The sequence below is a fragment of the Ascidiella aspersa genome, chromosome 1 (genome assembly GCF_963924565.1).
Source record: "Ascidiella aspersa chromosome 1, kaAscAspe10.2, whole genome shotgun sequence".
Taxonomy (NCBI): domain Eukaryota; kingdom Metazoa; phylum Chordata; class Ascidiacea; order Phlebobranchia; family Ascidiidae; genus Ascidiella; species Ascidiella aspersa.
The window spans coordinates 14748603-14768729 of NC_139447.1; the positions used below are offsets into that span (position 1 = coordinate 14748603).

Below are 20127 nucleotides of genomic sequence, written 5' to 3' on the forward strand. Positions count from 1 at the left end.
CGAAAATAGAAAAATGTTAAAAAATATATATCCAATATTTTTTAATACTTTTTCCCATTTTGCGATACTTACTTGGCAGGCTTCCACCGCGCAACGGTAAAGAATCGCTGATCTAGTTGAAAAGGCAGCATCAAAATGTAACAAACCGGACGTGTAATGAACATTCGCGGGGGGACGTGTTAATGAACAACATTTTTCGCAATTACGTAGTTAAAATAGTCAAAACGTATGTGAAATAGACTCGTGTCTAATTTGCCAAAGAGGCGGCGGGCCGGATGAATTACATCGACGGGCCGTAAGGTGCCGACCCCTGTTTTAGAGACTCATGGCGGACTAAAAGGATTCTCTTGAATCGGTACTAAAAACAGAAAGTAAAATAAGATTCCGCAAAATAGTTCTGCATTCGTAGTAGCAATAGGCAAACAAATAGACCGCCAGCACCAAGTAATTTTAATAACAATTTATCAACAATATATTTTTTTTATAATTTGTGGTTGCTAAACAGTCGTGTTACTCAGAGTGACGTGTGAGTACACACCCTGGGATAACTTGCGTTGAACTTTGAGGCTGCGAGTTTATGGTCTAGTCTAGTCAATATTGCTAATTACAAGCTGCTAAACACATCAACACTTTGAATTGTCTTATTGGAGAAGGCAACTTTTGGCAATATTATGTAAACACACACACAACAGTAAAACTAGCTCATAATTTCAAAGAAAGCTCAACAAAGAGAGACTAATAGGATAATATTTTTTCTAAAAAAAAGAGTGGTTATTACATTACCGTACCTTTATTTATTTTGTTGCTAACAGAATGTCGTTAACATAGCAGATTTACGACTAACATAAAATGCAAATACGAGAGAAATTCTACATGATCAATGTAAACTGTAAAAAATAATTTTAACCAAAAAATTCACTTGAAATAGTTATTTTTGTCAAAACGAAAAGTAAATGTGCGATTGAAGTGTGTCTTATTCAACAGTTGTAGAAGTTCAGGGGTATTTCAAAAATCTGATAAAACATTTTGGTGTGACGTTTTGGAGAAAGGCATTTTGGAAATAGTAAGGCACAAGTAAAAAAAAATCAATACAGGGGTTTTCAGCTAGATGTCCAACGAAATTGGTACCAACCAAACCTAAAATACATCTATAAAAGCAATTTTCATAATAAAAAATTTCTGTAAATTTGATTGGAATGTGTTGAATATAGCAAAAAAACCCTGGACTTAAATTCAAGTTATTTTTCACAGTATAAAAAATAAAATATAATTGACAAAAAGAACATCTTCTGTCTACAGCATAGATATCGCAACTTCACAACACAAATAAATACAATACAAATCTAAAAAGCAACTGGAGCACAAATTGAGAAATGAATTACCACTGACACTGCATATTAAAATGTTATAAAGTCTAATTGTGTATCAAAAATGTGACTGGTATCAATAGTTGCAATTTATAGTGCATTAATAAACATAAAATTTGTCTACTACAAAACTGGAATATGCAATCTAGCAAACATATTGATACAACTAACTAAGAAATCAAAGGTAAATCTGGTCAAAAGTGTGGCTAGCAAGTTTAGCACCAATACAAGGAGTAACAAGTGTCTTTTGCAAGTCATTAGTTGCTCGATGCCTTACCCCATTCTGAACAGTGGGATAAGCAGCAGTACCTTTTTTACAAGCGGAAGTTTTGTTTTTAAATTGTTGTTTTTTCCATGATCTTAAACGATATCTAAAATCAAAACAATGTTTCATTACATTAAATGAAAGCACGTTATTAACCCTTAATAAAACTTTCTTTAACTTTAATTATTTCTCAGTGGTATTGGTATTTTAATGAGAAAGGAAATCATTTTTTTAACTAAAATTTAACATGTAAAATCTATCTACTGGATGGAAACACATTCTACTTAATTAATCCTATTTGTACATTTAGTTAATTGAACGTAAACAAATTTTGATTTTTTAAAAAAATATTACAAATCAATTTTTTTGATCCACTGTGAAATTAAATTGGTTCAAAAACATTTTGTATTAAGGTTTGTATCAGGGCTGCGGAATTGGACTCTGGACTCTACGGAGTCGATTTGTTTCGCTGGAGTCGGACTTGGGACCTTATTAAGAATAGAGTCCGACGTGCGCATGCACATTACCAAATTTCACAACTGTAAAAGTACAACAAACTGTAAATTGTAAAAAGTGGAATATTGTCCAACCATAGTGTGGGTGGAAGAGGATTGCTTAATATCCACATTATTTTAGTTAAGTAAATGGATGAAATGCTGGCTGTAGAGTCAGAGCCAGCCTTGGGACTCGATAAAATCGCACATTTAGAGGGAGTCAGACTCAGGTTATTTTAAACAGACTCCGCATTTCTGGTTTGTATGAATCACGGTAGATAGATTCCATGACACAAAATATGAATCAACATTGAACAAACATGCTAGTTATTGAAGCAAAATGTTGTCTTACCTCGCAAAAGATACAATCTGCAATAAGAAAACAAAATTGATGCTCCAAAATACTATTCCTCCAAGTTTGACCACAAGAGGTGAAAGGTCTGAATACCACACTGAAACTGCCAAATGTCCTCCAACACATATTCGAACAATAATAAATAAAGAAACAAACACAAGGTCTATCAGAAAACCAGCAGGCTTGTCATTGTATTGGTCATGTTCTTTGAGAAACCACCTTATCTGTAGACAGAAAAATATTGAAGATCAACAATACTTATTAATCATAAAAACTATTTAGGATTAATGGAACTAAATTTTAAACAAATAACTACTGTTAATGTTAAATAGAATTAATTTAATAAATAGGTGACTCACATTAAGAAATACTGAAGTTACTTCACTTCCAAATATAGTGGCTACAATTTCTGTTCCAGACACTTCCAAATAGAGACAAATTGACATTTGGGTGATACTAACAATATGATGTAAAAGCATTATTGGCCCTTCAGTTCTGTAGTACAAGCACCTATTAGGAGTGAGAGGTTAGTTTTTCATGTTAATATAATTTAACACGAAAATGCACATATCCCTATGGATTGGTTGGACAAACACTTTAACCATTTGATAGAACAGCCAGGTACTTGCAATCAACAATTAAAAAAAACAAAAAAAACATTTAGCCATATTTGTTGCTAGCTGCCAACATTGTCATACCATTTGTCAATAAACAGTGCCACCTGATTTCGAACTACAATACATATACCATCACTTTCAAACTACCATAGCACCAACTATCAAAACTTACCATGTAAAATCATAGCAAAAATATCCTAAAGATGTAGTTATGATCCATAGTTGTTCATTAGTGTTCTGAAATCCTATAAACACATTAAATCAGACCAGGGCAGGGATGAGAAATAAAGTAAGGTTATGGCTACAGATATAAAACACTTAAGTTGCACTAGTTTAAAAGTCACTAACATCTCTATAAATTTGTTTAATGGCCAGGTGTTTTATACAAATTTGGACTTAACCTATATAAGTTTGGTAAAGATTTTCTGTTATCAATGTCCGCATACTGCTTTTTGACAACACAGTCTTACAAAATATTTGACCATTGAATATAGACTTTCTAAAATAATGATGCCAGATAGTCATAGCCTCTTCAGGTTCAGGATTTGTGTACCTGTTAATATATAATTATATCCTTCATCCCCAATTGATACATTATATATAAATGTCATGCAAAAACAAATGTGCACAAGGCATAAGAGAAATCTTAACCTTTTTTAACACAGGCATAAGAGACATCTTAATATTTAACTATATATATATAACTATATATATATATATATGTATATATATATATACCTAATGATTTGTATGGACTGATTCCACTGAAAAATGTAACATAACAAGCCAAAGCTGCTATAACCACAGCATGAAATAAAGTTATAATTCTGCAGCTGTACTCTGCACTTCTGTGTCTAAAAATAAACAACAAAACATACTTTTATAAATAATTTTTGCATTTTAAACCAACTACATAAAAGCTCAGAACATTTAGCTACTATATTTGTATAGCAAAGTAGTAAGTAATTTATATGTAATTTTTAATATGAAGGATTAATAAACAATGGTAAACTCAAATGTTAATAAATTGGTAAATAAAAAGTCTGTATTACTATATTTAAAAAGCAATGTAAAATAATGATTGTACCTCAGCAATTTATTTAGAGTGCGATAAAGAACAAACCAAAGCAATATCCATCCCAAGACCCGTTGGTATACAGATCCTAGCAGCACAGTGACCATTGCAATGTTCTACCTATCAAAATTCTACCAATATTAAAATATAAGAAAAAATAATAAGCATACAATTACATGCTAATAAAAATCAGATAGACACTATTGCCTATGCTTAATATAACAGTGTTGCAATGACGTAGGTCAGCGTGGTCCAACTGCAGGCCCGAGTCCAGCTTTTTTGGCCCGCGAACTGATAGTCAGCTTTGCTTCAATCTAGCAATATCACTCCAATTTTTTTTTTTTTTTTTTTTTGGTGTTGAAATTATTTCATAACTACCCTAACAAAGGTATACATTCCATAAAGTTAGTATATACGCCATAGACTATGTATAATTTGCCAGCAATACGCCTAAGAATGGCAATTTAAAAACATTGGCCCGCAAGATAAAATAAACCTTGTTTTTGGCCCGCGATGAAAAGAAGTTGGACCACACTGACGTAGGTCAATAGCTTGACTCAATGACTTGACTGAAGTCGTTCAGGTAAAATTACTTGACTGAACCTAAGTCATATAAACAAACAATTTATATGTTTAGTTAGACTTCTGTTTTTTTAGCTCAATTTGAAATTTTTGACATATATGAATTTTTGAATGAATATTAATTATTAATCTATCCCTGAATAACTAGCGGTCAGGTCATGGCTTATTTTAAAGAGTAGACTCGTAGGTATCACAATATGTGAGTCACTTCGAGCAGGTTTAAAATTTAAGGCCGAAAATGACTGAACAAAAAAATATGAATATTTTATTATTTGTTTGTTTGATAAAATTCTGGTTGATGGCTAAGTTAGGTTGCTTTAAGGGATGTGCAAAAATTGCTGGTCGATATCTTGTTTACTTCCGGAAATATTACACGATGAAAGTTCGAGCTGCATATATGCTTGGTGGTTTGGTATTGTGTTTCGGTTCCGATCATTTTTTTTATTATATGAAGAATTATATAGCTGGCAGCTGCTCTAAGACATGACATCGAAGCACTACACCAGGGTAGAGAATGGCGCTGGTCTAGAATCCTACCACAAAATTGAAATAATTATTAAGCAATGCCTAATATGTGGGTTAGGGTGTCGGTTAGTGTTTGGGTGTGGGTAGGTCAAGTAATATTGTTTAACACTATTACTGGAGTCACCCAAACCCAAACGCTAACCGGCACCCTAACCCAAATAATGTTCGTTGTGGTAGGATTCTAGACGAGCGCCTAGAGAATATATGCATTTCGCTGCGTCCCAGCCTAGCATCAAGGCTCTCTTAACCAGGAGGCGAAACTAACGATAACGACACCTGGGCGAAGTTGGCGCGCTGGATTGGTTTTGGGCAATATCTCCAAAAGTTGTGACGATACAAAGTTGAAATTTCTACACAATCCTTATATTGCTTACATCTTTCCAGCAATCACACTTTTAACGAAAAAATATTAATATTCATTTTTATGAACATTTTGAAGAGTATGTCTTGTAGTTTATTTCGTGAAAAAATTAGCGAGAAAGTTTGAAAATTAGGTGTTAATATAGCTGAATATTAATATTCATAAAAATGAATACTAATATTTTTTTAATATTTTTTTCTAAAAGTGTGATTGCTGGATTGCTGAAGCTATTATAAGGCGTGTGTGAAAATTTCAGATCTCTAACGTGAATATTAGATGGTATTTGGGGCATTTGAAATCGAAAGGCCATATGTCGAATTTGAGCAGTTATGAAATTTTTGATCGCATATTTAAGCAAGGCCCGATTGATATTGACTACAAGCGATGGCTCATTTTGAAGAGTATGTCTTGTAGTTTATTTCGTGAAAAAATTAGCGAGAAAGTTTGAAAATTAGGTGTTGATATAGCTGAATATTAATATTCATAAAAATGAATATTAATATTTTTCGTTAAAAGTGTGATTGCTGGAAAGATGTAAGCAATATAAGGATTGTGTAGAAATTTCAACTTTGTATCGTCACAACTTTTGGAGATATTGCCCAAAACCAATCCAGCGCGCCAACATCGCCCAGGTGATAACGACTGTATCATTGGTCAACTCCAAACACTTTTTAAGGCACCAAGAAAAAATGCAAATACCGCTTGGTGCCGCGCGCGAACAATAAAAACTCCCAAAACATTCTAAAACAATATTTAAAGAGCCTGTTCTCATATAATCGTGAATAGTTGTATGCAATACTAATATTACTGGCTATGAAAGTAGCATTACCTAAAAAAATCTTGGTGTTTTGTTGCCGACCGGTAGAACACAAATCAGTTATTTTCGGGTGTATGAAAAACTTTTGAAAATAGAATTCGCGCTTTTATTTTAAAAATTGTAGTGTAGGTTAAACGTGGAAATGCTACTTAAAAAGAACTGCAAAAACTTGACACGAACGAGTATCACCTATTTTTGATCGAAATAGGATATGGGACAAATGCAAAGCCACTAACGTAAAAAAAGATACAGCAAATACTGTATATGCCTACATTTTTTCAAATGAGAGACAGAACAGTCTGTGAAGAAGTTTGATCGGAACCTAATGCGATAAACCAGGCCTGCGTCCTGCGATTTCGCCGACTCGCAGAGACCATGCCCCACCCTTCTTATGTTTCGTGGAGCGGGGTTACGTCGAAACAAAACGTCACCAAGTACGTCAGCGAGTTCGTCAAAACACAAGCATTTTTTTATATAAAAAAAGACGATAAACGGTCGTGCGCAGCGCGAATAAAAGCCTTTTATCGGTAAATGCCGGTCTATAGCTAGATTGCCGGAATATAGTTCGATTTTAGGTGCCGGAATATATAGGCTAGTTAGAATTTAGTAAGCATTTGCCTGGCAATTTAATTTTATTTAATTTATATGGTTATTGGATCATGTAATTGAACCCGGAACCCTGTCAGACAATGCCAAACAATCAAATAATCGAAATCTGTCGCAGCGTGAGTCAGCAACCGCGTTACAACATTTTACGTTCAGACCAAACAAAAGGGAACAAAAGACGTCATTCGAATGTGCAGTGGTTGGCAAATGCAGGCGACCGCTGGAGCATGGGTGTTTATACCTTTATCCAAAAACATTTTATGTCTGCTTAAAGAATGCTGTAGAATTAGCCACGATTGCTGTTACTAGAAAGTTAAAAGTAAATAATAAAAAGATTGTTTCGGCGACATTTTGTTGGCGCATAGTGTTTTCATCGTTTAATTACGTATCTCGAATTACCTCGCTAATGTATTCGTTAACTTAGGTAACAAGTAAAACTCATAGTTAAAAACATGAGTAAAAACAGGATCAGACGTTTTGTTTAAAGGAAAATATATTTCGCCAAAGTGGCATCATCAGTTCCTGTAAGAGTACAAATAAATAAAATCAGAGCGCAGCCATCAACAAACCAATAAAAGTAAACAATAAAATATTAAAACATTATAATAGACTAAAAACGCAATGAAAAGCACTACAGCCTCGCAGGCTGGATAAATGAGTAGGCGACGCAAATAAGTGGAGGAAGGGGAAAAAATACATATGAGCAGTGCGAGATGCTAGACGGTAAAATGCGGCTCGAATGGGTAGCGATAAGATAGCGGTTTATCTTATTCGCGGTAGAACCATTTTTTGGATGTTAATGGTTGCGTTGACTACCTTTAGACACTTCGCTTCACATATGTCCAACTTATTAAAAGGTGGGTTTTCTAAAAATGTTATGCTCAAACACTCTGCAATGGTAGGCCTCTGCCTCAGCATGGACATGTGTTTGTCAGCGTAGTGGCGCAGAAGTGCTGCTTTGTCGTTATTTTCTTTGTACTTGAAAGTTTTCCAAACTGCTCTATGGCCTCTCCACCTTGTTGCAAATGAATTTTTTGTTTGCCCGACGTATCGTTCGCCACATTGCCGACAGGACGCCATGTAAATACCGTGGTCGGTGCAGCAAAGTGCTTGTTTCAGTGCTATGTTCCCATTGCGGGTGGGAACTGTGAAAACCTTCGAGACCATGCTCTCTGCCTGTTTATAATGACCGCATAAACCAGTGGTTCCCAAACTGTGGTACGCGTACCACTGGTGGTACGCGAGAGTCTTGCAGGTGGTACGCGACTAACTTCAGCATACGTATAAATTTGCGAAAACTTTCAGATTGGGTAATTTTAATGTCATTTTAGTTACATTTGGTTTCGCACGTTTATGACGTAACACTTCTCTTGTACAAGATAATAAAACGCTAATTGTTAGCTGGTTTAATATGTATGTAATAATAATGAACCGATAGCAGCAGTGTAGTATTGTCGTATGTATAGTGATATTTCAATCATTTTAAACTACTGTAATTTCTTCGTAAATAGAGGAATAGTAAGAGAACTAAATTTTGTTAAAAAATTAGGAACATGTCTAAACGAAAGTACAGTCAGGCTTACATAAAGTACGGGTTTGTAGCTATTGATAACAAAGGAGAAGTTCTTCCGCAATGTGTATTTGTACGAAATATGTTATCATCATGCTTGAACCGAGCGATCGAACGATTACATTTCGTCAAAACATCTGCCCTTAATACTCGGTCGTTTAAACGTTTTTGTGAGAATCTCAGTTCCAATTACACCTGTGTTTTTACACAGAGGTGCGCTGGCTCTCACATCCATCGCATTAAAACAATTTGCTGCGTTTTGTATAATTTATGGCTTTTATATCTTCCTGGAATGACATTTGTTAAACTTTAATGCAGCTACATGCTCATTTTCTTATCTATATGCTAAAATAGTTTATAGTTTAGGATATTCTAGTCAGATGTAGGCCTAACTTAGGTGGTACATGAACACTGTACAAAAGCTCAAAATGGTACGCGAGAAAAAAAGTTTGGGAATCACTGGCATAAACAGCAGTGGCCGCACGGGATTGACTTTCTAGTGGAAGGGATGGTACTTGCCGGTTGACTAATTGCGCGGTAGTTGGTAAGTACGCTTCCAAGTGTCGGAGGTCTTTTGTAGACAAGCATCGCTTGTGGCTGCAGCCTTCTTTCGTCTAAGGTAGTTTTAAGCAGCTTTGGAAAGGCTGTGGGCCAAACTACAAGGTCCTTTCTGTTTTTCTTTGTCTGCCTTTGGCGCACTTTAGCTTCAAACTGTGCTGCAGTTTTTAACGTGACTTTAACCATCCTTGGAGAAAACTGCGACCGCAGACATTTCTTGCCGAGATTTTGAAGGCTCAGTGAGTAGTCTTCGTCCATCTCGTTTAGTCGTCTAAGGCGTGTCGCCTCTCCAGTTATGATTGATTTAAAAACGGAAATGGGGTGGTTGGAAGTTCCGTGTAAGAACTGCCGATGTTTTGCAGTTTCTTTTTTGAAATCCTTTAGTTGCCGAAGGGTGATTCTGCACATGGGACATGAAGTACGTCAAGAAACTCGACCTGTCCACGTACGTCGGTTGTACAGAAGGAACGAAATAGGAGACGGAGGTAAAGGTGTAGATTGCTCTTGTAAGCTGCAGCTACAGCTTTCTTGACGGTTGCTCTTGGTAAGTTTGGGTACAGCCCCACCACATCTGCTGCTGTAACATATATTCGTTTTCCGATTTTACGTGTCTTTTGAATGCAGTTACCTTTCCATTTTTTCACTTTTCTACGTATTGTCTACTGTCTGCACAGCATTCGTCTATTCCCGTTTTACAATATTTGACTGCAATAGGATGCAAAATATACTCAAGTAAGGCAGTGACGCGGGAAGTGGTGATGTTTCCTGCCGCTTGAACGAGACGAATAGGAATGTCGCGTATCGTAGTTGATGCTAGCTGTTCTTCCGTCAACTTGTGTGTTTTAAATAAGGGGTACGCATAGGCCGGCTCGTCATTGGAAAAATATTTCGCAGACGGCCCGGATACGTTGTGGTATATACCCCCGGTGATTTTAACCCCAACGGAACAGAGAAGTAGATCGTCCGAAATGGCGTCTTGTGCATGCAACATCTTCACTGCATCTTCGCACGTCTTTCGTAGCGCTGCACATCTGGCTTGAAAAGTTCTTTGGTTGAGGTTTGAACTTTGGAAATCATGAAGTGCATTTTCCACAATAAAGTTATAATCTTCATAGTCAACCACAATGGTTTTGCCATCTTTGTCAGCCCGACAGATTACTAGCGTCCGACTGGAGGTAAGGCGCTTGAGGTACTCTAGGCTATTTCGGAGGGGGAATGATAGGTTGTTTCTGCCTCTGTATTCTTTACGCACGGTCGCAGCTACGTTTCGCAGTTTAGCTTCAGCCAGTTCCACGTAAATAACTGTTTCCAAATCTAATTGGTCTCTGTGGGGTCTGGAAAACTTGGGAATTTTCAATTTGTAAGGTGGTATAAAAATATTGGTAGAATCTTCCTTATCTTTGAATACGTTGGCCCATTCAATACGTCGAATGTGCGATTGGAAGTTAATCCATTCTTTGTCCCTTATTGCATTACTCCAGTTCGGAGTTGGTGCAAAGTTTAACCCTTTTGCTAACAATAATTTAGCGTTAATATCAAGCATTTGACCTGATTTGTTAATAATCATCATATTAGCATTTTGTCTCTCTTCCCGCGCCTTAATTCCAGCTTTGCGTGCACGATACCTTTGTCTGCTTCGTCTGTTTCGATTTTTTCTTCCATTGACTGCAGCGCCAATGAGGTTCCTTTGGCGTCTTTGCTTTTCCCATACCCAACGGAACTTGTTGTCAAGCTTGTGGCAAACTTGGGTAACAAAGTTTGCGAGGCGCACTAAATAGATTTTGGCTGCATGAGCAGAACAATTATTATTGGTATTGCGTACCGTAATTGTAATATAGGTAAAGCTGTTTTACTAAAATTAGCTTTCATTTGTGGCTTTTGGTAAATTTTCTTTACATATATTTTCTATTTAGTAGTTAAACCAATAATCTCAGAAAGGATGGGAACGGAATTACGAAAGCGAAACAAGGTTTTGTTGAACGAGAACAGCGAGGCAGATTACGGAAGCGACATAGTCGAACTGAAGAGGGAGCTTAGATATGTCATTATATACCTTACTCGAACGAAAACTAGTTTTGTTAAATACGGTACAGCCAACATAAAAAAGTTAATACAAGAATGACACCAATTAAGCGCTTATAGTCATTAAATATTATCGCCCGAAATATTTGGCTATTCTGTGAAAAAATAAGCTTATACTCGTTTGAGTATTGTTTCCTTTGTCAAAACTATGAAGTGCTTGTTAACCGCATGTAAGCATAAAATTCAACGACAAATAATAAAAAATGTTCCGAAATACATTCGTTTTATGCAGTACAAGCTTTGTGACCAAAACGTCGACAGTTGGCGAATGTAATGCACAAAAGTCAAAGCAATCTGGTCTAGTAAGAACATAAAAGCAGATGCAGTGTCAATGTTTACAAGATGGCCAGTCAACACGACGGTCATTAATACGTTACCTATTGTACCCGCGAAACGCGAACTTTATCCCACATGCATATGCTATTGCATTTCCCATTGCTGTGACCTGACGAAAGAATCTGAAAACTATGGCCCCACTTTGTGTTATAAGCCTTGGAGCGGTTAACACCAGATAGTATTTCCAGGGGTTTTCCACACGCTACATTCCTCATTAACTTCCGCATGAAGACTCTCGCAGAATGGCGTGGGCATGTCCTTGGCTATGTTATTCCGAATGGAGAGTCTTGTTTCTTTTCCACATTTTAAGCATTTCTGTGCACAATTTAAATAAAAGTAGCGTTCAAATAATGGTTTGTGGATCAACAGCTTGGAGTTTTTGGTGGACTATCTTTGGTTGTTGGAACGATGATCGGGTCCGGTATCTTCCTTTCCCCAGCTGGCATCCTCATAAATGCGGGCTCGGTTGGAGCCAGTCTGTGCATTTGGGCCGGATGCGGTCTTCTGACTACCCTCGGTGAGTAGAACGATCCCTTCGAATTTTTTGGTTGTCGAAATATATGCTTGTAAGTGAGTTTTGAAATAAAAGCGTGGTGTGGTTTTCTACTTATCACTGATTGTAAGTTGGGGCCTTGTTGCTGAAAGGTCGATAGAAGAAACAAAAAGTTATACTGTTTCTTAAAACGCTTACATGCAGTGATGTATTGCAGAACAAACGCGGAAGTGGTGTTTTACGTTCTCTTTACGAATGTGCATTTATTGTAACAAGCTATTCGGTAGCTTTTCATACGATAATTTTTGGCAGACCTGGAAAAATAAAAACACTCCCGAATAAACGTAAAATGAGTAAAATCTTTAAATTATTATAAAAGTATGCTGGGAGTAATGTTTTCTAAAATCGTTTCTGCAAATATAAACATGATCTAAAGCAGGGGTCGGGAACCTATGGCAGGTGAGCCATATATGGCTCTTGTTATAACGCCATATGGCTCTTTTCATAAAATAATCTTGCTTGCAGATAAATCTAAACTATCATTTCTTAGCATGATTTGAATAAAACTCCACGCGGCAACGGCCGTTTCCGAATATTTTTTTTCTTCTTTTTTTAACACTCATAATAGTAAGTTTTCTCGGCGATTCGCGCGAATTTCTGTTATCCCGTTTGATGGAATCTTTTTATATCCAAAAGGCCTTGCTCTTCCAACGGGGCTCCATAATGAAAGTTGTGTAAACTTAGCTAATAGATTTTTTTCGTGGTAAGTATGTGCTGTCTTTTAAATGGGAACAAAATAAAAGACCCTTTTCAAATTGCTATTTTTTCCAACCTATAACTAGATTTAAAAGTTTTATATGGCTATTATGGAAATACAACCAGGAATGTTTGGCTTTTATGGCTCCCTTAGCTAAAAAGGTTCCCGACCCCTGATCTAAAGTATTATGACCCCATGACGTCACTAATATCAACTTTTCCACATATATCATGTAAGATGTAGGGAAAACCTTATCCCTTTGAATTACATAAAATCAATTCAACCACTGTGTTAATCTGTCAAAAGGTTCCTTGAGCGGCATCGAGCTTGGTCTAATGATCCGCAAATCGGGTGGAGATTACCAATACCTCCGAGCGGCGTTCGGCGATATGGTGGCCTTCTGTTGGCCTGGACCGCAATTGTCGTCACTAAGCCAGCTGGATTTGCTACAATCGCGGTGGGATTCGCCGAATATGTGACCTATCCCTTCTACCCTGGATGCACGCCACCCACTATCATACAGAAGTGCGCTGCCGCTTTATGCATACGTAAGCACGATTCGTCCGGCCAGATGATAGGATTTCTTGATGATAGGATTATTTGTATGACTTTTACATAAAGCATTCGGTGAATGTGTTGCTTAAATTATGCGCCCCCATCCAAAAAAATATGTTTTCTTCAAGAACTTGAAATATTTCGTACATTCTGTAGAAATGAATCTGGCTAGCTTTGGAGTTTTACATCCAAAAGCCCGTGAATTTTCCAACACACCAATTTTGTTTTTTAATTGTGTAGTCCTTAATTATGTTATCAACTGCTTCAGCGTGAAACTGAGCAACGCCGTGCAGATCATTTTCACGATTGCAAAGCTGGCAATTATCGCTGCCATAGTGATCAGCGGCATGGTTATGTTGGGGCAGGGAAAGACTGAAAACTTCGAGGACCCTTTTGAAGGAACAGTATCTTCGTTTTCGGGGATAGCTTTGGCATTCTACAGCGGACTTTGGTCGTATGACGGATGGTAAGAAACCATCATTTGCTGATCTATACCATAAATAAAGTGATGTTAATTAACTTCCAAAGTAAATCGAATTAAGTCCAATCCGATTGTGATTTAGTGTTCCTATTTTTATGCGTATATTTTGTTATTGTTCTATAGGAAACAGTTGAATGTTGTCACCGAAGAGCTGGAAAACCCTGTCAGGTATGTTATGTAGTTTCCGATAATATATTATATTATCTGCACCGAATTTTTATTAAAGCTATAGATATATTACATTCCCACTTGTATTACCACAATTTAAAAGCTACGTGTTTCAATCATATTTTGAAAAAGGATGAATTTAAACGGATGTGTATATCTATCCAGATGTGCAATGGCTGGCTGATTTAGTTGCTCTTTTTGTGGTCATAGAAACTTTCCCATCATCATTTGTTTAGGTATTCCCATGGTGACAGTTATCTACATCCTGGTGAATATCTCCTACTTCACAGTAATGACACCCAACGAGATCATGTCCTCTGCAGCTGTTGCACTGGTCAGGATTTGTTTTTTAGAAAATATCTTTCAACAGTAACCTTTGACTTTTTGCCAGTCAATTAACATGTTTAATAACTTTGTTTGAATTAAATTTTGCATGCTTGTAGATTTAACAGCCTAGTAAATTTTAATGTTGTTTAAATGCATTCCTTCAATGTTTTGTTATCCATTGTAAATAACAATATTTGCATAGAGTGAAACTTATATCTTATCTGGTAAATCTTTGTTTTTGTTAAAACATTACTATAAACTATTAGTTTTTGATGGTTACGAAAAGCTCGAAAGGTTGACTTAAATATAAGAAATAGCCTAATTTTACAGCATGCTAACAAAAAATGTTTATGCTATTTTTTATGCTCACAAAGGTATATTTGTGCATCAAATAGACATATGGAGACAGGGTATTTGGACCTGCAAGCTTCGTCGTCCCCATTGCAGTTGCTTGTTCCACGTTTGGAGCAGCCAACGGGGCCGCTTTTACTGCTGGCAGGTAACTATACTGCGATCAAAACTACTTAGGAAGTCAGCTGCCCCAGATTGATCAATTAGTCTCAAGTGCAGGGACTGCATGTGACAATGAACCCCTTAAACGTTTTTTATTAAAAATCTGGCCTCATCTCTGCTCAAGTGTACAACCAAAACCACACAAGTGTTGTTCCCACACGTGTTTTGCGTAACCGGCTGCCGTGTACCCAACAACTTTAATCTTAAGCCATTTGCTTCTAAATTTGATTGACAGCTTGTTGATATTATACGTCATCATCACTCAAGCATGAAGTTCTGGCAACCGGTCGTTATTATAGACCGGTTTTGATTCTGAATCAAAGTGCCGGTCCGCGAGGAGTTCGTTACCGGTGCGTAGCAGGGTTGCCAAATTATAATTTTGATTTCAACCCAAACCGTACGTACTGGTCTTTTTGTGTCGGTTTGTGCACGGACGGGGCTTCAGCCTTGATTGTCCGCCTGTCTGGTTTGACAGTCAACCTCATCAAAGCACATGCACTTAACACCCGGCTCTTTGAGTAGCTAAGTGAGGACATGAATGCAGAGCACAAATCCCCTTTATTGAACATAGAAGTAAGGTGTCTCTCACGAGGAAATCAATAAACAGAGTGTTAGAATTTCGTGAACCACTTGAAAGATTTCTATTGGAGAAACATTCAGATCTTGCAACAAATTTATTGATAAATAATGGGTTCAAAAACTTGCCTTCTTGAGTGACATATTTAATCAGCTTACCGAACTAAATATTTCACCTCAGGGGTAAATGACAAGCGTATTTAAGTTGGCAGACAGCGTGGCTGCATTTAACGACCAACTTAATTTATGGGAGAAACGCGTTAACAAAGGGGCATTTGACACGTTTCAAACTTTAGCAGAGACTTTGAAAGCAAACGAACCTAAGCAAGCGTTCTCGGTCACTTGGGTGGTATATAACTATAGAGTCCAAGCGCTAAAATCCCTAAGCCTACAAATAGATGGATCCGTAATCAATTTATTTTCGAAACCGATGAATCGACCTTAACTGTGCAACAAGAGGACCAAGTGCTGTACATTGCAAAATATGGTTGTCTAAAATGTATTTTAATACAACTACTTTAGCATTGTTTCGATGATGGTCTTGCCAGACAACTCTAACCTTTCCATAAAAGTCGTAAATACTTTTCTGCCATTTCCGACATCTTACTTATGCGAGCCTGTGGCTTTTCTGTGATGGCAGCAACGAAGACGCTAACCACGAAACAGACTGGACGTGAGGGGCGTATTGCGGTTTTCATTATGTATAATAATTCCTAGGTGGGAGTATCTCGTTGCGGCAAAACAAGCTCAAATTTCTCATTGGAAAAATGTTGTAATAAATTTATTTTACTGAACATTTGTTTTTTGTAGGCCGGTCCGAGATAAAATCTTAGTTTTTAACCAGTCCGCAGTGCAAAGAAGGTTGCCGTCCCCTGGTTTAGGTAACAACAAAAGTATCTTCTGTGACGCACTCAAAAGGGTCCCGGATTACGCAATAGCAACTTCGAAAAGGGCTAAACTTCCAAAAATGTTGAATATTCCGTTTATAAACAAATCACTGGCAAATGCCGACACAATAATTTGGATAAAATTACGGCGAACCAACCGAATAAAAACATGGTGTATTTTGTTTAAATGTATTTTTTTGGAATGTCTCTAATATCTCATACATAAAGCGTCTTTTTGTGCACAATGTTTGAATTTGGAGGTAAACGAAACAAAATTGTAAAATTACCTACGGATGTTTGCAACAGTGTTTGAAACTAAACATGGTTTTACCCGAAAAACAAACAACTGTTATAGCCGTTTTTGTCCAATTCAAAAATAGTTAGTAGCTGGTAAAATGTGTTTGTAATATTGTCAATACTCAATATCACTCTTCTTCATTTCAAGCGTGACTATCGTATACACAAAAAAATTATTTACAGACTCTCGTTCGCCGCCGGAAGGAACGGACACACTCTGCAGATATTATCCTACATTAGCGTTACTTGCCGTACTCCCTCACCTGCTATTATCTTCAACGTAAAAAAACTATCGTTGTAACGTTGCCTGTAATGGAAGCGCCCAGGTTCTTGGCTTCCTTACATGCTATCTCTGATCATGAGATATAAACCCGAGTGTGTCTAAACTTTAAAGTCATTATAAAAAATGCAAATCTCTGACCAAATACTTTATTGAGGGGACGTAGCCGTATAGCCTCATGGCGGCGCAGTTTAATTAAATATTACTTAAACACCACTATCTGGCGCACTGACGTTGAACAGTCGACAGCGAACGAGTTAGTCATAAGAACGAAAATGTTATACGGTCGGGACAACAATAATAAAGGTCACCACGATACGCAACCATCAGTCAAATTCTAAAACTAGCATTTGCGGAACGAGGGGAATTATTTATAGACTGTATAGTCAAACACTTATTCTATTCGTTAAGTTTGGTTACAAGCTGCAAATGGGAATAATATGTTATCCGTTATTATAAAAGAGTCACTTTAAGTCAATGACGAACAATCGTGGCTAGTCGTTACAATTGTTTTTAACATTTTAGTCAATCATCGCGCTGATAATGATCATTCCGGATGCGGCTAATTTCTTTACTCTAGTCAACTACTTTACTTTCGCATCGTGGATCTTTTACGGTCTCAGCTTAAAATGGGAACGACCTTCCAAGGTAAGTTAGTTGTTACTAATCCGGGCGGTTAATCATTATTGTATATATGACTTTTTATAATTTTTTAATTCTTTCAGCAAGATGAAAACACCAAAGTTCTTTTAATAGTATTATCCAACGCGGTATGAGTGTATGAAATATATCAGGCTCTGAGGTCGCACCATTAATGCATTTTGCGGTCAAAGCGCAAGGTGTGGGTTATTAACTCCTGTTTTTTAACATTTACAAAACCTTTGGCGAATTCCTCTCCAACACCCCTGAAGTAAGAAAAAAGGCATACATATACAATAACAAAAAAAAACACAAAACCAGAATTACTATATAGTCCAGATGAAACCCAGAGATGTAAATAAGATAAGAATAAAACGGAATTTTTCCGCTTAGCGTAATTTGGAATCGGCCTTATGGTTTATTCATGTTGTCTAACCCAGTGCTCCAACTTTTTTAGTTTTGTCCACCCCTAGAATCTATCTCCAGATTTCATTCACCCTTGTCTCATGATATGATAAAACTAACTATCTCGTCTGTATCGATTAAAAAATGAAAAACTTAGAATTGATCTTGTTTTTGGAAATTCTCACCTGTTCACTGAACAGGTTGAACACCCGGAATATCTCCCCTGCTCGCAAACTATCGTTCATTGCTGACGGTTCACCCATATTCACCCCTTTTGGTTGGTTCACCCCTGCATAAATCTTATCCACCCTGGGGTGAAGCATTCACCGGATTAAGAAACACTGGTCTAACCGATCGACAAACAGGTTATTTTAAAAATTTCATTTGATAAGCGCATGGCTAGAATTCTCTTATTATATACGTATTGTACTAGTACGGATAGTGAAAACTAGCATTGGGATCAAACATTGTCCTACATCCCGTAGTTTGGACCACATTGGTCCATATTATAAGACACAAAATAGTTTTACTGATTTGTGACGTGTAATTGATTTTGTGACGTGAAAATATTTAAGTAGATAAATATTCCAATAAACGTTATGTTGTAATGCTACCACGATTTGGAAAATGGTCTATAAAATTTAAAACAATTTTATAAGCAAGCTTGAAGAATGCGAGAAATGCTTACATTTTACATTATAATGACGTCCTATCATCCACAATCGAACAAAATATGGTAAAAATAGAGCATTTAATTTTGGAAGCTTCGGCGAAAGTGGCGATATAGCAGTCGAACGTTAACTGCAGTGAAATGTGTGTTTCCAAAAGGTATATTCACGAATTGTGTATACATATTTGCAGGTAATGCCCCAAGCTGTCACTAAAGACCTTAAAATAAAAATATGTTTTGCCGCTGCAGATTTTCATCCCGATTCCAGCGATATGCTTCCTAATCTCGCTGTACTTGATCGTGGCGCCCTTCTTACAAAACCCGTCGCTCACCTACCTCTACGCGGCTATCTTCATACTAGCCGGCCTCATCTTCTATTTTCCCTTCGTACACTTCAAACTGAATGCTCCGTTTATTGGTAATATCGGCTTTGTGATTTTGGAATTTTAAAGACGATTTTTTTGTTCCATGTGCTTTGTCGGAAAGATTGCAGGTTAATTAAACTCCATGCATGAGTTTACACAGGAGTTATCAAACTGTGCGACCTCTGGGTCAGTTTCGGCGCGTCCGTGTAATTCCCGACGGCCGACGGCAATGTCCTAAATGATCTCCAACCAACAGTTACTAATACTTAATTAAAGGAAATGTTTGAGGGAATTCCAAGCAAGATTGTAACCAACTATTTTATAAAGCTCAACAAATACTTTTTTTTAATCTATTTTATATTTCTACATTCTCGATTTTAAATAACCAAAGCCAATAAGTTCAAGACAAAATATATATCCTGCCCGCGATCTTAATCCAACCTTTACACAATGAGTTTATACTCCTGGCCTAGAACAAGAAATAGTTTTCGCTAAAAACGAAATTGAAACATCTTGATATCGCATTTACTACAGAAATCACATAAAAACAGATTACTGCTATTTTCTATAGACCCATTGACGACTTTCTTGCAAGAACTGTTGGAGGTGGTTCCCCCACCATCGGTGGAAGACCTGGAACCCACCAACAAAAACAAACCCGAAAAAACTTACTCCGTGAAGTTTTAATAGTGTGAAATACGACACATATTCAAAACCCCTTCTTGCTTTTTCCCGCTATTATGACTGCAGCTTTTTCCGTTTTTATTTTTTACGATCAAAGATAATATTGCATACTTTTTTGTTAAATTAACGACGATGCAGTTAACTTTCTTCAATGCACAAAGCACTGAACGCTGTTCATACCTTTTTATTAATAAGAAAGCTTTAAATTCGAAAAAATAACCAGGAAGTCGAATTGGAAAATCGGTTTTGAGCTCATTTTTCCCGAACCGTTTTCGAAAGATTTTAAGGAGCTGTAATTGTGTACCGAATATTTTGAGAGCACCTGAACCTTAACCGAACCTCTCAAAAAAGCTTTTTAGGTAGGCCACAGACAAATTTTAAAAAGCTAGATTTATTGAAAAATTTAGTTTCATTTGTTTC

General features: G+C 36.8%; 2 protein-coding genes across 2 annotated transcripts; one reads left to right on the forward strand and one right to left on the reverse strand.

Annotated features, from left to right (window-relative positions):
- Positions 1–558: 558 nt before the first annotated feature.
- On the reverse strand, positions 559–4306 carry LOC146167964 (TLC domain-containing protein 5-like). The gene is made up of 6 exons (XM_083389132.1): positions 4186–4306; positions 3837–3952; positions 3271–3343; positions 2841–2991; positions 2479–2705; positions 559–1738 (listed from the first exon to the last, which is right to left on the reverse strand). Exons 1-6 carry the CDS (start codon positions 4278–4280, stop codon positions 1546–1548), a joined length of 855 nt encoding a protein of 284 aa, XP_083245258.1. The 5' UTR covers positions 4281–4306; the 3' UTR covers positions 559–1545.
- A 6825-nt stretch (positions 4307–11131) lies between these two features.
- Positions 11132–19710, forward strand: LOC146167965 (b(0,+)-type amino acid transporter 1-like). The gene is given in 12 exon segments (XM_083386184.1): positions 11132–11233; positions 11980–12127; positions 13167–13259; positions 13262–13408; positions 13656–13881; positions 14020–14064; positions 14275–14398; positions 14787–14890; positions 16848–16944; positions 17470–17592; positions 18908–19076; positions 19595–19710. Coding segments are annotated over 12 exon segments (1494 nt in total).
- Positions 19711–20127: the final 417 nt, after the last annotated feature.

Excerpts from the sequence above, each read along its gene's own strand:
- LOC146167964 (XM_083389132.1), bottom strand. The coding sequence starts at position 4,280 with ATGGTCACTGTGCTGCTAGGATCTGTATACCAACGGGTCTTGGGATGG. Across the intron at positions 3,953-4,185 it reads ACTCTAAATAAATTGCTGAG|ACACAGAAGTGCAGAGTACA; the intron begins GTACAATCATTA and ends GTTTATTTTTAG. Across the intron at positions 1,739-2,478 it reads CAGATTGTATCTTTTGCGAG|ATATCGTTTAAGATCATGGA; the intron begins GTAAGACAACAT and ends TTTTGATTTTAG.